Raw genomic sequence first — 23679 nt, 5'->3', positions numbered from 1 at the left:
GGTTACAACCCCAGTCCACATTTTTCAAAAATTTAAACTTGCATTTTAACCGGTACAAAAAAAACATAAAAATTATACATATTTACAGGTACCATGTGATGCTTTGATATATGTATACATTTAAATTAGATAATTCTTAAAGAAAAATGCAAATTTAATGAGAAATTCTGACATGTGACTATTTTGCTGACCATGGTTTGGGACAGGGACACTCTGAGAACATGATGAAACCAAGAGGGCTTGGGTGGACCATTCAGGACACGTTGGATAATCACTGCAAAAAACTAATGAATTTGCCTATTCAGTTTAATAAGAAATGTCCACCAAAAACTCACTCAACTTAATTTCCCTCTTTCAATGAGAATTTGGGGTATATTTCTCTTTGGGCTATGAATGATATAGTTAAGCACCACAGGATAGACAAATGTAGACAGGGCTTCTTGTCTTAGTCCCTATCTTGCTCTGTGACTCTTCAAGAACTGATTGAGTTAACTTTCTTGGTTTCTCTGCCTGAAACAGGAAGTAAAGATATTTACCCAAATCCTGATAGAGGAAAAACACACTCTTCTCCCTCCTCATATCAAACAAGGCTTCCCTTATTCCACTGAACTGATGAATGGAGATCATTTACCACTATTCACTCTGGGTATTCCCAAAGGGCATTATGATTGTCTTCATTCTATGAAGTGCTTTCTAAACTCTTTTTTATAATCTAGTGGTACCTCAATTGCCCATATTACTTTCTGAAATTTCCTTAAAATCAGAACTGTCCCCACCTGACTTTCACCATAGGAATCTAGGGTAACAGTTTACCATTGTTTAAAGTCACAGCATAAAACACTGTAAGTCCTCAGAAAAAGTACACTTCTTACATGCTAGAATTCTAGAAATTCTAGAGAATGAACAACTGGTTTTTAGATTTTGTCCCACATCAGTATGAAATCACTTCTCTTTATTAACTGTTTAGAACAAAACCAACAAAAATATACTAAAAGTTTTTTTTTTTCTTTTTTTGTTTCAGGGTTTTTGTTTGTTTTTGTTGTTGTTTTTTAACCCAAGAGTGCTAAACCACTGAACCATACCCCCAGTCTTTTTTTTTTTCTTTTTTGAGACAGGGTCTTGGTATGTTGCTCAGGGCCTAGCTAAATTGCTGAGGCTGTCTTTGAACTTGTGATCCTCCTGCCTCAGCCTCCTGAGACCCTGGGATTACAGACGTGTACCTCCATGCCCAACTCCTATACAAGTTTTTGGGAGTTTTTGGTTTGTTGTTGTTGTTTTGGTAGTTGTAGATGGACAGAATGCCCTTATTTTTATGTGCTGAGGAGTGCCTCACACATGCTAGGTAAGCACTCTGCCACTGAGCTACAGTCCCAGCTTTTTACAAGTTTTAACAAGCAAATACAAGACATGTTCCTATTGGGTCTTTTTAATCTGTTGGTTTCTGAAATGGGGCTATACTGTTCAGGCCTTACTAGATGGATTGATAATGTCACATTCTCATATGCTATTACTAAAGTTTAAAAACTAGTAAAAAGTCAATAGAGATAAGTTTGCAAGCATGTGAAAATAAAATGAGTCAATATGGCTATGGATCCCAATAAACATGTACATTATTTACCTCTAGCTTCATGAGGAAGAAACTGAATTGAAGAAATGTGTTTATTATACACTTAGGAGAAAAAAGCTGGCGCTCCTCAGATGAAAGATGTGGCTTTTTCCCTAATGTACAGCTTCCCCAAGATAAACGAGTCCTGATGCCATGCTTTTCCCCTTGGAGAAGTATTTTTCTGACTACCTGGGAAGGAACCCACTGAAATTTCCTGTCCATTTGGACTCCTTCCTGGGCATGTGAGTAGCAGAAGCAATATCCTCTGCCAAGTAAAGCAGCAAAGTGCTCACTGAACTTCTTCATCTGCTCAAGGGCTTTCCCAGAGCTCTTTAATGTTTCAAAGTGAGTCAGCAGATCCTAAACTCATTTTCCTCATTTGACCATGACAGAAATGCTGAAAGTGAATTATCTACTTACTAAGATTGTAATGAGAAACTGAAAGCACTAACATTTCAGTTCAACATGATTATGACTTGTCAGAAAATCCAAACATGTTCTTTGATAATAAATTATGTTGCAGCAGCTGCTACTTAAAAAAAAAATAATGATAATATCATTGTATTACTCAAAGTCTAACCTTTCTAATATACTAGAATCCAAGTAAATGGAGAGGTACTCCTTGAGGAGAAAATCTTGTAGGAAATGGCATTTTGATAGAAAGAGAAAAAAAAAAAAAAAGTCACCACTTTCCTTGAGGGGAAATGTTCTATTTGTGATAAACATAGAACAGTAATGAAATATGACATTCTTATGCAACTTGGTCTCAGAATTTTCACTCACAAGATAGCATTCTTTGAGAAGATTATCAAAGAAACTTGTTGATGGTATCCTATCAATAAGTTAACTAATATTGCATTTAATTTTCTTAAGGAAAAACCTTTCCAGTAAAATCCATTTTGTTATAATTAGTGACTTACATTTTAGTACAAACTCCAGGACAATTTTCAAAAGCTGGAAAGATCAAATAAGAGTTGAGATTCAGAAAATGTTGAATTTTGAGAATACACATTTTTCTTCTCTATACAACTCTTGAGTTCTATTTTCAGGAACTAGTACCCATCAAGAGATTGCTTTATTCATTGGATAAATATTTATTAAAAAAAAAAACCACTAGGCAGTGGGCCAGGCAGTGGGGATGCTGCTCTAAACAAGAGACATGTTCCCTACCCTCAAGGAGCTTACAGGCTAAAAGATAAGACAAATATCAGATGTACACAGAATCTCAAAATATAGGAATCCGGTGAAATAAGTTAAGGCATTAAACATTTATTAATGAGTTAAGGAACTAAACATTAAGCCCCTGACCCCGGCTTTCCTAATCAAATACAAGTTCAAAACAAATTTTTAACTGAGAAAAAACCAAATAAGACATAGTCTGATTACATGTTTCCTGTTTGTACTTCAGTTGAATTGGCTGAGGACACTAGCCTTAGTAATAATAGCCTCAGTGTAATAATTCACAACAGGATCATTATTCTGTTTCTTTCATTTATGTGCATGGAACTGGTGATGTCCACACCTACATTCTGATGTTTGCACCGTAACCACTATTTACTTTTTGCCACATATGAGTTGTTCTATTGAATTAATCAGATATTCAAAAGTGGTTGCTTCACCACAGATGTGGTTTATGTTCTATTTGATAGACCTGAAAAGACGTGAAAATTTTACAAACATATAAAACATAATGGTGGCTTCAAAGTGCTGAATACCTTACTATAAACTAAATGGACATGAGGTGCTTTTAAAAACATAATTTCTTATAATCTCCCCAAGCACAACACTGCAAAGTACTACTAGCCCTGTTTCACAGATGGGTAAACTAAGTGCAAAGAAATTTTCCCAGCACCACACAGCTGTTTAGTGTAAAGCCAGGAAAAGAACCTCTGATTCTCTGACAAGTCAACTTACTCTCTCAAGAATCCTACATTAGGCACAGAGTTCTCACATCCAGGGTTATATGCAGTACTGTACAACAGTATAATGTTCTACTAATGCAGTTAAAGCCTTTAAGCAAGCAGAATCCAATAAAACATCTGATTAGCAAATTGAAATGTGAAATAACTTCAGGTAAATGGCAAGTAAATGGAGTGTGTGTGTCTACAGAGGCTTTGCTATGATGAGTAAACTGCATCACATTGCAACCTCCAAGTCTGGCTATATGGAACTTTGCCAAAAACAGAAGAATTATTTTACACTAAGTGGGAGGTGGCCTGGAAACTCCTAAAGAAATGCTGGGTCAGGGAAAGCTCCTGGTTTTTGTTTTGTTCTATCCTCACTGCAGTCTCACCTAATCACAGTGTCTGGGTCACCTGCTCTAGAGGGATGGTCACCATTTGATAGTGGAGACTAGCCTAAGCCTGTAAGCACACCATCGGGTAAATCTCCAGCACCGCCAATGCTGCTTTGCAAAAATCATCACAGACAGCTTTATGAGAGACTAAGCATGCAACCCTGAAAATGCATGCATATGAACCAAACTCTGCACTAACCTCTTAAAAAGCTTTTCTCTTTCGTTTATCCTACTGCACAACTACAGACATCTGACAGCCCCCAGAAAATGTTTCCACCCCAAATTAGATTGCAAACTAAGCTGACATCCATCCCAGTGGCTTCGGGGCTGCCTTTCCTCCTCCAGAACAGAGCCTCCACTACACAAGAAATTTGTTAAAACGTTCACTGGCACTAATGTGGAATCACTTAAAAAGAAACATGTCACTTTGGGCTTGGAGGCAGCATGCTCGCCATCAATGTCCTTCTTAACACGCATATGATTAATATTGGTACTCAGGAAAGAGAACTTCTTCTGACCTTGAGCGTGCGCGCTAAATAAATTACCTCAGAACGAAAGTGGTGAGATCTCAGAACCGCATCTGGGAAGAAAAGAGAAAAATGAGACTTCATTTAACTCCTTATTCTTCACCTGCCGAGTTACTAATGACTTACCTGGGAGAACAGATTCAGGAAAGCATATTACAGACACCCCAAATGGTGGGCACATTGGTGTAGGGAAGGGGGGCATTGGGCCATCTGTCTCTAAGGGATTTCTCCACAAGAAGTTTCCGGGAAAGTTCTGGGGCAGTCGGGGAGCCCCGAAATCTCCCTGCCTTACTTTTCTACCCCCTAAGCTCAGGCAAAGGATCGGTAGGGCCAGACTGCCCCGGACCTCGCTGGAAATATCCTCAGGGCTTTAGCAAACTCAGACTTTGAGTCCGTTCCTCCCTTCCCTGCTCTCTGCATCTCAGTGGTTATCAAAACCTGGGGGAGTGGAGGGTGGAGGTGAGGGCAGAAAGGGCAAGGGGCATTAGATAAATAAATGTCAGCTTGGGGAGTGGGTAACGATGGGGGTAGGGGCTGCGAAGGAGAGAGGAAGTCGCGCTTCATTCGTCAAATCGGCTTAAATCTTCCTTCTAGCCCAAAGAAACCCGTCGCGGCGTGTCTTACCTCGGCTTCTTGAACGACCCGAAAAGACCGATTTCATCGGATGCCTCCCTTTTTGGAGCTTGCGGTGCCAGCAGCAGAAGAAAACGATGGTGGCGATGGTGCCCAGCAGAAGCAACAAGAGGAAGAGGGCACATTGGATGCTGTAGGGTCTCAACAAGACGAGGAAAGCCGCGGCGATCATGATGCGGGCGAGGCGGGGGGCGACTCGGCGGCGGGGCTGGAGGGCGGCGGCACAGGCACCCGCGCGGGGCGCACGCCGGGGCGGCGGGCACGGGCGAGCGCGGCTCAGCGCGTCATGCCCGGCGCTCGCGGCCCCGCGCCCAGCCCAATGGCTGCGCACCCCGCGCCAGCCGCGCTATGCGAGTGATCCAGAGCTGCGGGGAGTGCTTGCCATGACTCAGCAGACAGCGACGAGGCAGCGACTTGGCGGCGTGGAGCTTCTCCCCTCCCTCCCCAGGCGCCCCCGCCCCCGTCCCAGTCGGTGCGCAGCCCCCGGGCGCAGCCCCGCCGGGGACGCGGGGAGCTGGGAGGAGCAGCGCTGCCACCGCGGATGCCCGGGCCCCGCGCATCGTCTGGTGGCTGCCGCCGGCCTCAGCATCCCCTAAGCTGGGCGCACGTGGGTCGGGGCGGGGACGCGGCACCCGGCTGCAGCCGCGGCTGCCCGCTGGGGGCGGGAATGGGGCGCCGCGGCGGGGGCTCGACTGATGACATCACGGCCGGGCTGCGGCAGCGCGGGCGCGCGGACATGGCTGCGGCGGCTTCGGCGGCGGCCGTGGGCTGCGCCCCAGCCTGAAAGCCCAGCGCCCACTCCACCCCGGGTACCCGCCAGTCCGTGCTGTCCTCGTGGCAACCGACCAGGTGCTCTCGGCTCCCGGGGACCCGGGGCTTCCACCTGCCCAGCCTCCCTTGGCGGAATTTCTGGGGAGCCCGGCGTCAGGGGGCGCCAAGGAGCCAGGGGGAAAATCGTAAGGCGCTGGCGAGAGCCTCCAAGCGGTGCTACCCCCCACTTCCCACCCTCCGGCGCCCCGCCCCGAGGTAGGGGCTTTGGAGGATGCAGCCGGGTGAGCTATTGCTTGTGGGGGGGTTCCGCGCACGCTGAAGCGCGAGCACCGGGAAGGGCCTTCCCTGGGAATTGGGACCTCTAGGAATGAGAGGCCCATCCCTCTCCCAAGCCCCTCTAAACTAGGAGTGCTCCGGAGGAGAACGCTCGGGTCTACATACTTGAGCTGTCCCACCCCCAAACTTGGTGCTATTTTGCCGGCAAGAAATAGGCACTTCAGATCCTCCTGTATCCTTGCGTTTACTCTAAAACCCTGACTCATTTGATGCATTTGAAGGGAGAGGCGTTTTAAGATTTAGGGACCTAACAAATGAAGGAAGTTGGGGCTTGGCTTGTAAATATTTCGAGGAGAAATTTTTAGGCAGTGTGAAGCCATAGTGATCTGTCGCACTCTTGCACACACTCCCTTGTCTCCCCTTTACCGCTATCCCCCCCCACCACACACACACACACACATTTCTTCATAATCAGCAAAAAGTATATTGTAGTTTGTGACTGGGGCATTTAACAGTGGTCACTGGTGCAATGCCAATCCAGAAGATGTGGCAGGAGGGCTGCAGTGTGCCTTTCTGCAGACAGCCTCCGCCACCTGGCGAGGAAGCCGCTGCTGCAGCGGTCAGTCTGCAGCATCTTGCGGCTTGGCGGGCCAGTGCGGTATGGCGTTCTGCTGCCCCCAAGGCAATGCTGGCTTTCCCGATGTGGGGCTGGGAGGTTTGTTTTCATTTACTCGCATAAGGAAACTGCAGTCATAGTGACAGGGTAACACAGTACTGCATCCAGCTAGATTGGACTCGTTTGGGAATATTTAAGAGAGTAGAGAAATTGTGTCAAAAAAATAATTTGTAAAATTATGAAACTATTAAAGAACTGATAGGAATACTTGTTTTATTTGCTTGTAGGAATCTCAAAATCAGTGTTGTTTTCTAACTATACAAAACCAACTCTACAACTCTGCATATAAACTTAACCATTGATGTTCTTAAGGCCAGTATATATAAGCATTAAAAGAAACTCAGAAAGGTATTTCATAATGCAATCTCTTCGGTGCTAGCTTCATAAACTTGAAAAACAATGGGTATGTTTTCTTATTTGCAGCTGGTTTCCTAAAACAAACAAATTATTGGCTTGGTGCTTCTCATTTAGTTGTTCAGTTATTTGGGGCTGAAGACAGAAGGGAGCTTGCTTGCAAACCATGTATAAGGTGGGAATCTTGAATGTCAGAGTGAAGGCTGCAGTGCATGCTAGGATAGGCTTCATAGGTTTCTGGCACTCAGAGGGGCTGACAGGTAGCTCTGCATCATGTGCACATAGCTAAAGGTTTCCAGATACCGCAGCCCACTGCAGTGAGAAACTATTCCTGTCCATTATGCAGGGGTTATTGAAAAGAATCCTGAGCCTGCAATGTGTGGCACATCAGGAAAGCAAGAATTCTCCACCACATTAGCAACAATGGCATGGTGGAATAATTTAAAACAACAAAACTGAATTAACCTTTTGCAAACATTGGGTGGAAATAACTAAAAGAATTTAGGAAGGTTGTCTTTATGTTTCTCATTGACTAAAATCTGTGAGCTGAAATGACTTAAATATCCTTGAACAAAAACAGGCCTAAGACTACCAACACTGCATAGCAACAAATTTGTCCCAAACACTGCCTTTTTAACAACAGAAAGCAACTAAATAGCAATTATGGTTCTCTGAGCTATTACTTTAGCACAACTGTTATCATCCACAGTGTTGGTGCAGCCATTTATAAGTTTCAAGTACACACAAGAACATCATTTATCTCTCTTGGCAGGCAAATGCTTAACTACCATGCAATAGGATTATAGATACTTCTTTTTAGGTACATTCATTTCTGTTCTTTGCATCAGTTATCTTAAGGATATTAACAACAAACAAACCAAATACTCAGAAGAGTTTAGTGCTTGGTTTCATTGTTAATGTCTGATGTATTGCTAATTTATCATTTCTTTTTCCAAATAATGGCATGTTATTAATTGCTTTGTATTTGTGTGGTGCCTAATGCATTATGAAATTCAATAAATATTAAATCAGCTAATCATTCCTTTTTGAAAGTTAATTTGGTGGAATTCATACCTTTTCTTTCTGCTATGTTTCATTTAAAAAAAGAATAATTGGCATTATATTAAAATCACAAAAAATATACAAAGTTTGAGGATAGGGTAGAAGAAAAAAACCCATGGCCAAAATCTCTCATACCAAGAAATGAAAAATCATAATGAAAAAGTGTGTATAATTTGTTGACATTTTTATGATAGTGAGTTAACATTGTCGCCCAGGAGAAAGACAAAAGAGTTAGAGAAAATGGTTAGGGGAGTATGGTATCAGATATACATAAGGTAATCTACTCCACAGCCCTTCCTCTCTTGGATTCTTAACCAAATTGGGAAAAAAAAAAAAAAAACTACAAGCATCCAAAAGAAAATTAAAATGTTAACTCTATTCAGGGATAAGCCAAATTAAAGAACATAACTTAGACTCAAGGCCAAAATGAGGCATCTTTTCCCTCTTCCCCTAACTCAGTGTGCTCACCTAGTCACCGCTGAAAAAAGACAGCCTTCCCAATACTAGGGCAGGAAAGAACTGGCCTGTTCAAATCCCTGCACAGAAACCAGACACTAAGAGCCTGACACTTTCCAATCCACAAGGCACACACCATGAGTGAGCAAGAGACAGACTCATTTGTGAGAAGGGAACTTTATACATCTACTCTAGGGCTAGAAGGCCCTCTCCAGTTTCCCCCATTACTAATTATTTCTACCTCCCAAAGTCAAGAAAAAAGGACTTTGATAAAGGCAAAAAGCATACTCCATAGTACTTCCCTAGAGGTAGGATGTTGTGGCACAAGTTCCCAATTTATGGGCCAGAAAGAAGAAAAGTTTCCACCCTGAGATGTGTACAATTGAGGGAAAAGGAGTTGAAGATGACTCAAATTTTGAAGTAGGGTGGAGGAAGAGTTTTGAAGGAAAAGATGACAAACTGGGTTTTAGACCTACTGAGATGGAGATGTCGGAAGGATATCAGTATGAAAACATCCAGCAAGCCCTGGAAATGTGGGTGGAGAGGTCAGAACTAGAAGCAGATGTGGGAGTCATTTACCTAGATGTTGTAGTCATAGAAATGGAGAATATGACTAAGGAAGAGAAACTATAGGAAAAAATCAGAATCAGAATTTTGGAGACTGCTTCTATTCATGGATTGGAGGAGAGCAGAAGTCAGGACTGGACGCAATGTGGAGAGTGTTCCAACTCAGTGGCTTGCTAGAATGGAGGCACAAATGGGAGGTTCAGGAGGATGAGCACCAAGGACTGTTTACCAAGAGACCTCTGGAAACCTTCCAGAGAACTAATTCATTATGATTGAATCAGAAGTTAGTGAGTTAAAAAGGGAATGAGAGGGAAAAAGAAAAATGGTTGTCTCAATCTTTGGAGAAATTGAACTCTAAAAAGGGACGAGTAGGAAAGCAATGAAAGCCTGAATAAAGGCCAATATAGACCCTTTTGTCTGGATAAGGAAGGGTAGAGATAAGGTTCTAGGGAACTTGGGAGATAGAACAGCAGTGGGAGAGGAAGAATTGAAGAAAGGGGAGGAGACTGCCTTCTCCTGAGTCTTGTGATTTAGCAACATGTCTCAACACATTTTGAGGCCCCCTACCCCAAATAATTCTGCTCTCAAGCTGCTTTTGATGCTGCAGTTAAAACTAGTGATAGCTCCCTAACCATAACCTTCCCTTCCACCCCTATTGGTCTGACTATTAATACTCAGACTTGAAGAATTCATTTTAGGGAAAGATAAGGAATACCTTGGAATGTAACCCACGCTTTCTGTGTTTATTACAAACCTAAATGGAAGTGAGTAAAATTGTTAATTACACAAGAACATCTCATTGAATATTGCCTCCTTGAGAACAAAAAAGTTAGGTAAGAATACTTTACAATAAATTGTTGCACACGAATCATAGTGGTCTTGGACTGGTAGCCTACTTGTGCCCAGGTCAAGTGTGTTACATGTGCTTGAACTGGAATGTAAAGTAGTTATATCATCTGAAGAACCTAATTTATCTAAGGTAATCTTGAAAATCTGGCAATTTCCAGACACCAGAATCAGGAAAACCCTCATATGGATGGATTGTTATTGTCCTTTTTTGTGTGTGTGTATTTGGGAAGAAAAGATAATTGTCATTTTCAGTAACATCAAATGTCATTTTCAGCAAATATACCCTGAGAAAGAACTTTATGTTCATTTTACCATAATAAAAACATTTGAAGGGACTGGGGTTGTGGCTCAGTGGTAGAGCGCTTGCCTCACATATGTGAGGCACAGGGTTCGATCCTCAGCACCACATAAAAATAAATAAATAAAATAAAGGTATTGTGTCCATCTACAACCAATTTTTAAAAAAATTTTTTAAATAATTTAAAGCCTTCCTTATAGGAGAAAATATTTCAAATGGAATCATTTCAGATTGTTCTTTTAATATTTTAGGAATGTTAGAGCCTAATTAAATTTGTTACCAATGGGTTGCCAGGCTGCAGAATCCCTGATAATGCTGTGAACAAAAGTTTTTATGTGAGATTTATTAAATTTTTTTAAAAGTCTGCTGAGTTTGGGGCCTAAAAACATCAATATAATTGAACTCATCTACTCTATAATGCTTTGCAGACAGTTTGGGGAAGTAATTATTTATTATCCACAAGCAAATAAAATCATTTATATAGTTTCCACATGGAGCGTAAGATTAGTCATGCAGCAAAATACTGAGTCATTTGGCCAGAAAATTTACTCACAGTTGTATGAACTGCCAGTGGAAAATTTGAGAGCTGTTCATAAATCAAATTATAAAGCTCTTAGAGTTATAAATCACTGAGAAGTATTGTTCATTATTATTCAGATAGTGTAAAATACTTTCTACCATTTCTCAGAATGTGCAATTTACAAAGCAAATTTGAAAGCTGGAAGTGTACTCCTCTAGATTCAAGATGAGAGCTGCCATATAAGTTACAAGCCTTTATACATTCATAAGTAAAAGAGAGAAAAAATTAAGGTAGAGAGTTTACAGTTGCATAGTAAATATGTTATGAGATGAATAAAATCTTGATAAATATTTATGAAATAAATTTCAGATTGTCTTGAAAAACTACAGCAACGTTAAATAATTAGATTTCTCCTATTTCTTACAATAATTCTTTGTCATTTAGGACTTTCGTATTAAATATTTTATTCTAACAGATTTGTATGCTAATGCATCAATGTGCTCATAGCCTGAAAAAAAAATGTCACCAAGAGAGCAGAAGTACCAAGTGTACCAAGGAGAACAGAAAATTACGATGAGTAACTGATGATTGGTAAAAAATGTTTCAATAACACATAGTTTCAGAGGTTATTGAAATTATCCCAGTGTGATGACATTCCATGAATCTAGAACAGAAAGAAAAGTTCATGTTAAAATGTCTTTATAGCTCCCTTACTTACTTTGTAGAGTAAGACAGGGTAATAAACAACTACCACACTACAGTGAAATAGTAGAGATGATATCTCAAAGAAAGCCAGAAGCCTGTTCTTGGCGGTCCTCTCCCTTCTGTAGATGTTGTTAACCTGTAATTCATCAATGAGTTTCTAGGGACCTGAAATTGTATGTAAAATGTATGTCTCTTTTGAGGGACATGATCCATAGCTTTTTTTAGGTTCTTAATGATTCACCCTGAAATAAGAATCATCAGAACCATAAAATTCATACAGGTACTAAACCTTCTGAATACAGTATCAACTCATTCTCTTCCTCCATCAACATCATCATCACCTGAATACTCTTGAGATTGGGAGAAGCATCTCAGGCATATCAGTTGAGGATGAGCAAAGGAGACTTTCTACTTTCACCTTTAAAATCTCAGGGAAGTCTCCAAAGTGCAGGTGAAGAGTGAGTGATGAGATGCTGTAAGTTTCCTTGTCCTCCTACAACTTTAAACATACTGGAAGGGGAACACATGAGTTCCCTAAAGTAACCCCCGCTGGGATGTCAGTTCTAATCCTAACAGGAGAAAAGACTGGATGAACCATCTAGGACTACTTCCACAGACTTTTGTCAAAGGAAATAGGGCTAACTTGATTCCCAAGCTGCCTTCAGATCAATTAATTATCCCAATTTTTTTCTGGGTGTTTTAATGGGTAAACCTTTTCTGAACCAACAGGGCTGCCCTAAAATTGTCCTGGGTTCAGAACGCAAATATTGCCATAATCTTAAGGCCTACAAGAGGGACAGAAGGACTTAGTATCAAGCTCCTAGAAACTACTCCTGGATAGTCTGGCGAATGTAGCCATGACTCTTCTTAAATCCTGCCTGAACCACAGTTTGTGAGACTTTTTGACATACAAACAATTTGCTGGGCTGGGGAGATAGCTCAGTTGGTAGAGTACTCGCCTCACAAGCACAAGGCCCTGAGTTCAATCCCCAGCACCGCAAAAAAAAAAAAAACAAAAAACAATTTGCTGTGGAGTCTTCAGACTTAGCATCTGGGTCCCTCAATCGTACAAGGGTAATTCTATAATCCATGGTGGGAATGTCACCCATTCATACCAAGTGCTCAGCTTTACCCAGATGTTATTTCTAGCTTTCCATCAGGGAAGAATGCTGTGGTTTGAGTGGTGGCCCTCAAAAACCCGTGTTGAAATCAAATTGCTGTTGCAACAGTATTAGGAGGTGGTATCTTTGAGTGTGATTGAGTCATGAAGGCAGAGCACTCACAGATTAATGCCTCCATCTTGGGAATAGACAATAGACTTGTTATAAAAGGGCAAGTTCAATCTCTTCCCCTCCTTTTTCCCTGCTGCTTGTGGAATGACACAACAAGAAGCCCCTCACCCAGATGCTGACACCTTGATACTGGACTTCCCACCTCCAGACAGTGAGCCAATAAATTCCAATCATCATAAACTACCCACTTAGTAGTTTTCTGCTATAGCAGCAGAGAACAGACAAAGACAGTGCCCTTGGTATCCTTGTGGACCTCTGCTCCTCCCCAACATCATTTTCCCAGGAGACTAGGTCTCTGTTCCATCATTGTGACCACATTCTGTCATAGCATGAAGCTATGCTGCCATTATGCAACTGTTTCATGCCAGCCAGCAGGTCTAGTTTCCTGAGGAATCCTGATCTCTCAATCTGGTTAGTTCTGTTTCCTCCCAGTTCCCTTCTGACCCACTAGGCTATGAAGGATTGAGACACCATTCATGCATTCCACACACAAACAGACTTTGAATCAACACCATTCCCCAACTGCCTCAGGCCCCTCTGGGCCCAGTGGACAGTTTTTGCACAATTTAATTCCATGACCATTTGTAATGTGACAGGAATTCACCTTGAGAAGGCATTGCAGGACTGTAGTAAATGCAGACTCCCAGGTGACCTATAATCTGGTGACATGTTAAAAGTTAGTGCCTGAATTAAAAGGCACTAGCAGCGCCCTGGGGGTTGCTTGGTGTCATTGTTCACCTGCCCCCCATCACTGAAAAAGCATGAGTCAGCATGCATTGATCTTCTTCATTACTGAATGGCCACTTTAGTGAGGACAACCTAGTTATTTGTAGCCAGAGCAGACAGTTATTCAGTATCTACCTCTACTGAGGCTCTGCTAAGTGTATTATATGCATTTACTCATTCAATCCTCAAGCAGCCATGAGTAGGTACAACTCATATCCTATTTTATAGATGAGAACCCTGAGGCTTTAAGATGTAAGAAATCCCCAAGATCATAAAGCTAGAAAATGGCGTAAGAGTCTCTAGCACTTCAGAAACCCTTTCTTTAAAATACTTCGTGATTCTCATGCCTGAGCATTAAGAATAAACTTAATTTTGACAAAAATGTAATGAAACTATGGTTGGTAAAATCTATTTTCTCTATATCATAGTCATGCATGACTATGCTGTCATTTGAGAACAACAAATGGACACCATATAAACAGGTAATATACCACTTAGCATTTTAGTCTTTAAAAATTTGGTGACGTACAAATTTTAATCAAACCGGATAAATACTTCAATCCCATATTGCTTGTCCATTTTTAAATCCTTGTTAGGAATTCTGTATATAACCAAACAAACAGCATGTATATAATATATACTTGCAGAACTGGGTGTACATATAATTTTTAGCTTTTAATTTCTTTAAACTTCTCATTTAAGTATATCTCTAAAATATAGTATCATCAACTGAAAATTTCTAATAAAGATTTCATCTTAGCTCATGAGAAGCCCTGGCTCTTGAAAATTCTGAGGCCCGCTGTTATTCAGCTTAGTATTTCAGCTTACAAATTAGTTAAACAAACAAGATCGAAATTACCAACTGCCACAGTCCCTCTTCTGAAGGAATTCCTCTTAGTCAGGAATTCTTCCTCTCTATCCTTAGTCAACCTTCACCCAGATTAATGAGGACCAACTGCCATTCAAGTAGAGCATCAGGTGTTTAACAGTCATGAGATCTGAGATCCTTTCCTTTAACCTGTGAGGAATTTGCCTAGACCACCTCTCCTAATCCTTCAACCCAACAAGACTCTGAATTTTTTTTATTTGTAGATGGACACAATCCCTTTATTTATTTATATTTATGTGGTACTGAGGATTGAACCCAGTGTGCTAGGCAAGTGCTCTACCACTGAGCCACAACCCCAGCCCAACAACAAGACTCTTTTTATTAAAAACTTATAGTTTTCATTCTTACAATTTTGTTGCCATGTCCCCATCACTGTCAAATGAGTAAATTCCACCTAGCATCCCCAGAGAGCTAGCAAAGCTGGGAGTTGTGTTTGGCCAGACTCTCACTTTGGAAAAAGGCCTTTATTGGAGATCCCATGGCTGTTCTTCACAAAAAGGATAGCTCCAATAATTTTTCTTTACATTTTTATGTAAGATGGAGATTTGTCTTACACATCATCATCGGCATTGAGGTTAATTAGCTGTGCTTCTTGAAGCCCTCCTCATCACCACTGTTGTAAACACCCTTTGTATTCCTGTGTGATTCATCTAATCATGTATGAGGGGAAGCTTCTCCTGTTTACTTCAGTTAATAATAAAAATATTGCTCTTAATAAATTAATATGCCATTAATATACCTAAGATATCAACTTATACTGTTATCTATGCCCAGTTCACAGATAGGAAAAAAGAGGCATGAATAGGTTACATGGGTAGTAAGTTTTGGAACCAGGGCTACGGATCCATACAGCTTGGTTCTAAAGCACGTGTTTAAAACCATTTGTGACCCTCCTTCACTTTCTAATATACTTGGAAGAAATTCAGACTGGACAAACTACCTGCATGGCAAAATTTTAACTCTACCAAAAAAAAGTATCTCACTAAATTTTCTGTCCTTTTATAGAAAAACAAATGTAGTCTTCCCCTCTCTCTGAGAGCAGATTGTGTGTTTGCCCAAGGTTCCGTCTGCCACGAGCTGTTTGAACAACTTCCCCACTATAGAGTCCAGAGCTCACAGCATTGTCCCAAAATGCCACAGCTGCTGAGTTTCCTGTCTTCAACATTCCTGGACCTTGAGGTTAGGTTGCATATTTTGAACTGACTGTACCCATCTGTCATCCTTGTTTTTATATAGCTTCCTGGGCCTGCACTGACTTAAATAAATCCATTTATCTCCTAGGGCTTCTTCCTTTGATCAAAAGACATCCCTCGGCATCTGAGGGGGATTGGGTCCAGGATTCTTGAGGATACCAAGACCCATGGGTGCTCAAGTGCCTTATAAAAAATAGCACAATATTTGCATATAAACAAACATCATCCTGATATTTAAAATTCTCTCTAGATTGCTTATGACACCTAGTACAATATAACTATCATGTAAATATGTCAGACTATATTGTTGAGAGAATACTGGTGAGAAAATATGTTCATGTTGGGTACAAAAGCAGTTTTTTTCCAAACATGCTTTATCTGGGGCCAGTTGAATCACAGATGTGGAACCTGTAGATACAGAGAGCCACCTGTACTTGATGTCTTCATATTGAGCTAGTTTCTTGGTTCTAACTAACCCTGTGGCCACCCATACCCAGGCTTGCTTCTGCAATACAGAAGGCGGTCCCTGGCATTCTCTAGGAGATAGGGAAATAACTAGAGAAAAATGTGTAACATAGTTGATCTTCCTTTTATTTTAATGTTGCTTCAAGGTGGTATGAAGAAATATTAAAATAAAAAGAGATGGTTGGAAATGAGCAAGAGAGGAAACCGCTTAAGATGATTTATTAAGTAAATTATCTGAAATATGTGACTCAGTGTATTAATTATGTTTAGACCCAAATTTTTGAAAGTAAAAGGTACAAAATTAATGGGTACATTGGTAAATGGTAATCATTTTATTTCATTAATATATGATATCAATATAGAGTATAATGGGACAGACATTTCAAAGAAAAATTAGCTTGTCCTTTCTGGTTATAATTGATTAGATAAATTAATATTTGAAAGTTGAATCCATCCTGATTTTTATGCATAGACATTGATTCTAAGATCAGAATTATTACATTTTGTGAATTTAAAAATTGATCTGAAAGTTGTTAAAGTTGTAAAATAGACTTAAAGTAAAAAATATAATGATCTCATCCTGCTCTCAACTTTCAAGATGAATAAAATGTTTTGCATTCACATAAAAAATGTGAAATGGAGGATGTTTTGCATGATTTACAGTTATCCTAAAATAGAACTTTTAATTGACTTTACTCTTGTTTTAGGCTTAACTCTGCATCCATGTTTCTTTGTTTGTTTGCTGTGGTGCTGGGGATTGAACCCAGGGCCCTGTGCATGCAATTCAAGTACCAACTGAGCTATATCACAGCCCTGCATCCATGTTTTTGATGAATAGAGGGGAAAGGCATGTAAATGTTGGAGGCACATGTAGTAATAGAAAAACAGGGAGAAAATGCTCACAGAAAGTGAGCATAAAAATATCAAAAATTGCATTTTTTAGAAAATATTTTGGAGGCCCTGGAATCATATGAAAACTTTTTAGAGCCCCTGAGTTTCTATGCAAACCTTTCAGATGGTTTCACCCATGACTTCTTGACTTTTCATTGACAACTGAAGACAGGTGACATTGTAGTGTACTTAAGATTGTCTTCCACTGTTCCCAGTCTATGCTATTACCTCTCTGCTGTAGAAGGTTTCTTCTTGAACACATCAAGATGAAAGTTAAGTCAGTCACACTGTCTAAATAATACAAAGGTGGGTCATTTAGTGCTTTGTTCTCTTGCCAGGTCAGGAGCAAGACATTGGTTCAGATCAAGAGGCCATCATGTATGGAATCACTGGTACTGGCAATACTGGAGGTATTGATCCATTGGTAGAGATCTGAGTGTTTATGCATGAAGAAAACAGCAAAAAATACCCCCTTTCTCTGAACTAAACCTTCACCAATGGAGATAGAGCTTGATTGATGGCAGGATCAGTCATGTAAGAACATGAAATAGAAATACTGACCTTTTCTAATACAATGGTAATACTCCAATAAACAAATAGTGTGGGTCAAGGGACACTGTCAGTGTCACATGTCCCCAGGAAGATACCAGGTGAGAGTAGTAGCAGCAGAAGGAATCTACTGGTTGGCAATAGATACCCAGGCAGTCAGGAGGCAGAAGGAGCCCCACCATGTTATTTTCAGTCAGGATTCTGGCAAGAAACAGATGACCCACTAATTTAGGATGATTCCAGAAAGTTTTAAAGAAGTGTGGGCTGAATATAGAGAAGCCCATGAGGGATAGAGCTGTACTACAGGACTAGTCATAATGAAACTGTTATCAGCCCTGGACAGAAGGTAGAGGGAAGGCAGTGATTATTGCAACCTGAAAGGAGTGGGTCATATGGACTGGGACTCCGAAATCTGAAGCGACCCCACAAGAAGGGAGCCAGGAGAATAAACCCTCCTAACTCACTGTTTTCTCTCCCTCTGAACTGCCACCTGGATACTCCACTGGCCAAACTCACCTGGAAGGAGAGAAAGGGAGCCCAAACAGGTCAACCTCCAGAGTTAGAGATGGCTAAAGAAGGGATCCAGAGGGACAAAGAAAGGATGCACAGCATGGGTGTTTGAGCACGTCTGTAGTCCATGATGAACCAGCCAAGTCTCCATTCTCTGGAAGAACAGGACTACGGAGCAGAAACCAAGGCAAGGGGAGCCCTGTAAGGGATTAGGTCAAATGAAAAGCAACAACATAGTTATTGGAATTAATAATCTGTTGAAATCTGACTTGATGAAAGTTCTTTAGTTTGCTAGCAGTTTAGCAACTAGGGGTCATTGCAAGGGTCCACTGGGGACCTCAGTTTCCTCATCTTTAAAATGTAAATATAACTTGTATGTATCTCAGAGGGTTTATATGAGGATTAAACAAGTTAGAGCAGATTAAATGCTTAGAATAGTAATAGATTAATAGGTAGAATTCTTAGAACAGAGAGAGAGAATGATAGAGACTATTCAGGTAATTAAATGTACGCTGGTTTTATTCTCATTAAGTGAAGGACAGGGAATTGGAAAGGTCTGAAGAAGTCATATAGAGCAGTATAGAAAGCAAAATGGTTATATGCATGACGATGCATGATATCACTATGTAATCATTAAATTAGCTTGAATAAAATACATCCACATTTCTAGCAATGGAAAGACAGGCAGGAGGATTTCAAGTTGGAGGCCAGCCTCAACAACACAATGAGACCCTCAGCAACTTATTGAGATTCTGTCTCTAAATCAAAATTAAAAGGACTGGGGTAAAACACTCCTGTATTCAATCCCTGGTGTTCCCCCACAAAAAAAAAAAAAAAAAAAAAAAAAAAAAAAAAAAAAAAAAAAAAAAAAAAAAAAGCACATCCATCTTTGACCAGATAGGAATATTTTCTTTCCTTTTCCATTATGAAAAGTTTAAAATGATTCAGATCTATAGTTTCTCAGATATACTTAATGTTTTTTAGGCTCATGAATACTCTCCAAACCAGTTTAAGTAATGCTTTGAGAGCTTGGCAGCATTGTTGAATTATACTAAAGTTTATTGACCATCTTTTTTAATCAGGATATTGCAAGAATTACTTGAGAATTTGAAAATAGAGGAAGTGGAAAGAGTAAGTTGAAATGTTCATTAATAGACATTAGTAAAATCAAGTAATTGCCCTCCAAAAGTTAAGAACATTCTGGTGAGAATCTCACCCATGCATTTGTTTTGCTCGGTGGAATGCTGTCTGTGTTGGAGTGCTCAAAGTGGACCAAATCAATTAGAGCCATTCCAATCCTGATTTCTGATCTTCTCGTACATATATAACTTTTTAAAAGTAGTATAGCTATCTCCCTTCCCATGTCCTACTTTTCTAAGAGTCTGGGCTGAAACTAATAATTCATTTCACAGAGATCACTACACCAGCCATGGGATATTTAGAATTACATTGGCACTATTTTCCTGGCACTTTGGGATACATTTAAAGGGGAGTCTGGCTTATCTTATTAATCCAAACACAGCTCTTGTGTGTTATCATGGTTGTGGTTATATTTAATTTGTCAATGTAAATTGCAATCAGGTATTCCCTGAAGATGAATTGAATTTAAGAATCGAATAGGCTTGCCATGGGAATATTAAACTATGAGTACATGCAAGAAGGTTGAGACCTGGGGAAGTCTTGAAAAAGCAAAATGAGAATTACATAAGACATTTTGAAACAATAATCTTTGGCTACAAGGATCAAAAACAAGGGTTGCATCAGTTCAAGATCGAGCAGATGTCTTTGCAAAAGTATTGTTTTGTGTAAACTTGCTATGGGATATGAAGTGTCCCCCAAAGACTCGTGTATTGAGGGCTTGGTCCTAACACAGCATTGTTCAGAGCTGAAATTTGGGGAGGTGATTGGATCATAAGGTCTCTGACCTCATCAATGGATGAGGAACAGAATGGTCTACCTGGAAGTGGTGGAGGCTTTGGGAAGTGGAACCTGGTTGAAAGAGTAGGTCCTTGCAGGCAAACCCTTGGGGACTGTATTTTGTCCTGGACCCTTCCTCTCTCTCTCTGCTTCCTGGCTACCATGTAGAAGCAACTTTCCTCTTCCACATCCTCCCACCATGTTATTCTGCTGAGCCTCAGGCCCAAAGAAATGGAGCAGGCTGATCATAGTCTGAAATCTCTGAAATCAAGGACCATAATAAATCTTTTTTTTTTTTCCTTTAAGTTGTCTGTGTCAGGTATTTTGGCCACAGAAACAAAAAGCAGACTAAAAGTTGCTAGGAACTTTGTTTAAGGTTGTGGTTCTGGTAGAGATTTTTGTGAATAGTTCTTGTTATCAGGCATACATGGCTGGAATTCCCTTCTTTGTAATCTCCTGGTTTGTTTTATTTAGGAATTTTTTATTTTGGTTCGGACTTGACAGAAGTGACTCCACTTTGACAATTTTTACAAATCTTATCTCCTGCAACTACCTAGGAAATTTAACAGAAAGCGGAGAGCAATATGATATTTTTTTAACTAGGAAATAGCAATGTTTAGTACATAATCATATTCATAATATTTCTCCTGAATTTGCGAATTGGCAGGTATATAAATATTGAATCCCCTGTTTGTGGATGTTATAACAGAATATTGACCTGAATTCTAAAAGAAGTCTGATATATACATTTATGGTTGGTCTTGAGTGAACTGTGTGCTTATGAAGAAACTTGAAGAATTGCTTTTTAACCAAATCATAGCAGGATAAAAGTTTGATACAACTCGGGATAATATAAAAGCTGTGGTTTTTCTTTTGTTGTTGTTTGTTTTTATGTGGTGCTGGGGAATAAACACAGTGCCTCACACGTGCTAGGCAAATGCTCTACCACTGAGCCACAAACCCAGCCCAAAAAGCTGTGTTTTTATAAACTAACTTACCCAATTTTTTTGTTGTGATAAAATGCATGTAACAAAATTAACCATCTCAACAATATGTAAACATAGTTAGATTCATATTGTGTGCAACCATCACCACCATCCATGACCAGTATGCTTTTCAACTTGCAAAATTTAAACTCTGTACCCATCCAATAATAACTCATTCCCCCTTTTCTCCAACCTCTAGCAATACCATTCTGCTTTCTTTCTTTATGAGTTTAACTGCTCTGGGTACCTCATATAAGTGAAATTATATGGTATTTGTATTTCTGGAACTGGCTCATTCAACTTGGTGAAAGGTCATCAAGGCTCATGGATGTTGTAGCATGTGTCAGAATTTTCTTGCTTTCTAAGGCAGATTAATAAATATATACACACACACACAGACCACCTTTTGCTCATCCATTCATCTGCTGATGGACATTGGGAGGCTTCTACCTTTTAGCTATTGTGAATAATGCTGCTGTGAACGTGGCTGCACAAGTATCTCTTCAGGACCCTGCTTTTCAATTTTCCGTAGCAGCCATATCATTTTACGTTTCCAACAGTGCACAATGGTTCCCATTTCTCCATATCTCACCAACACTTGTGAGTTTGACTTTTTATCAATAGTCATCCTAATGGGTGTAAAGTAGTATCTCATTCTGATTTTCATTTGTATTTTCCCAATGATTAAAGATGATAAGCATTTTTTCATGTATAATTGGTCATTTGTTTACCTCCTATGCATAAATGTCTATTCAAGTCCTTTGCCCATTTTTGAATCCAGCTGTTTGGGTTTTTGTTACATTTTAGGAGTTCCATACATTCTTGTTACTAATCCCTTATCAGATACATAATTTGAAATATTTCCTCATATTATGCAGATTTTGCCTCTTTACTCTTTTATAATGACTTGATGCATAAAATTTAAAAAATTTTTTACAAAGTTTAATTGTTCTATTTTGTTGTTGTTGTTACCTGTGCCTTTGGTGTCATAGCCAAGAAATTGTCATCAAATCCAATAGCATAAATATTTTGCCTTGTTTTATTTTGAAAGTTTTATAATTAATTTGGTCTTAATGATTTGCAAGCCAAAAGGAATTTTTATCAAAAATAAAAATTAAATGTAACAAATTGTGAGTATTGAAGACCTAACTATCTATGTACTTTGAAGGATTATAAGAAGGTTCTTATACTTTTATTACATACACTATGTGTGATTTTTCAATTTTACAATGAACATTGCTGCTTTCTAAATAAAAAGAAGAAAAATAGACCTCTCAATTGTCACCTTCTATAGGACTGTAAACACTTAAATCCTCAGCAGAAAACTGACATGCCATTTTGCAATAGGAATGTATTAGTAAGTTCTGGCTGTCATAACAAATACCACAGACTGCCTAACTTAAATAACAGAGGTTTAGTTCTCAAAGTTCTTTAAGCTTGGAAGTGCAAGGTCAAGGCCCATCAGATAGTTACCTTCCTCACTGCATCCTTCATGGCAAAGAGTGATATCGCTGTCTCTCTTTCTCTTCTCACAAGGCCACTAATCCTATTGCACTAGGGCCCTACGCTTACAATGTCATTTAAACTTAATTACCTCCTACAGGCCCTATTTTCAAGCAGAGTCGCATTGAGGGTTAAATCTCCAACAAATGAATGGGAAGGGGGACACAATTCAGTGCATAGCAAGATTTTATTTCCGAATGGACAAGCTGGTATAGTTGAGAAGTGGAGAAATTATACAAAAGAAAGGGAATTACCATGTAGTTTTATGGTATAAGTGGAATTCCAAGTGGTGTATTGATCTATTTTATGAATAAGTAAAAAATAAACTGCAGTCCAAAGGACTCTACTTCACTACCTTGGATTTACTGAAAGTGTTGTGATTAGTTGGAAAAAATATAACAACAGAAGGAGGGAGTGAGACATATGTAGAGAGAACCTCCTCAGAGGCAAATAATCTTGTCTTTTCAATTGTGGAGAAAAGGAATCTCCACATAACCCTGAGTGTCAGCAACCCAAGTGAACTAGGATTCTGGCATTTGCCATCATCACTAAATGGTTTAACAGTGTCTATCAGTTATAGCTGGTAAAATTCAGCTTTGTCAAATAATAATTTTGCTTTAGAGTTTTACAGGCTATACATGGTTGTTTCTAAAGCATTGTTCTTAATTTGTTAGTAATAATGTACAGTAAAGTAAGGTACTGGAGAGGAAGGAGTTAAAGCAGCTGGCCTGCTCCCTGGGAAAAGAAATGAAAAATGAAATAAAAGAAGCCAAGTGATATTATCTAAACTCCTTTTAAAAATGATAACTGGACTTCTAGATCAGAGTTTGGCAAATTATGGCTCAACTGCCAGTCACCTGTTTTTGTACAGCCTGCAAGGTAAGAATGCTTTTTACAGTTTTAAATTTTTTGAAAAATCAATATTAGAATAACATTTCATGATATATGGAAATTGTATAAAAGTGAAGTTTCAGTGTCCATATACAGACTTGAATTGGTACACAGCCTTACTATGTGTTTATGTATTGCCAATGGCTGCTTTTAGGCTATGAAGGAAGAGTTAAGTAATTGTGACAGAGATCATATGGGGCAATCTCATTGCTTTACAGAGCTTCTCAGTGTAGCACAAATCTCAATGGTGCACTTATAATAATTTGACAAC

At 39.6% G+C, this 23679-nt stretch overlaps 2 protein-coding genes across 6 annotated transcripts in view; one reads left to right on the top strand and one right to left on the bottom strand.

Annotated features, from left to right (window-relative positions):
- Positions 1-5249, bottom strand: part of DST (dystonin) — a gene marked incomplete at its 5' end in the record, with an annotated part of 497398 nt that extends 492149 nt beyond the window's left edge. Inside the window, 2 exons of the mRNA XM_079147466.1 lie at positions 4421-4482; positions 5054-5249. Of these exons, the coding sequence (XP_079003592.1) occupies positions 4421-4482; positions 5054-5234 (243 nt within the window). The remainder of the gene's footprint in view (positions 1-4420; positions 4483-5053) is intronic.
- A 142-nt stretch (positions 5250-5391) lies between these two features.
- Positions 5392-23679, top strand: part of BEND6 (BEN domain containing 6) — a 61571-nt gene continuing 43283 nt past the window's right edge. For 2 of the 5 annotated variants that reach the window (XM_079147488.1, XM_079147492.1), the window contains exon 1: positions 5392-6114. The gene's annotated coding sequence lies outside the window, so the exon portion shown is untranslated. Of the gene's footprint in view, positions 6115-6150; positions 6873-23191; positions 23397-23679 lie in introns of those variants that run through there. The other 3 variants (XM_079147489.1, XM_079147490.1, XM_079147491.1) reach the window with 3 other exon arrangements.

This window comes from Sciurus vulgaris, assembly GCF_902686455.1.
Source record: "Sciurus vulgaris genome assembly, chromosome: 7".
Taxonomy (NCBI): Eukaryota; Metazoa; Chordata; class Mammalia; order Rodentia; family Sciuridae; genus Sciurus; species Sciurus vulgaris.
The sequence above is the reverse complement of the archived record's forward strand: the minus strand, read 5'-3'. Positions and strand labels throughout refer to the sequence as shown.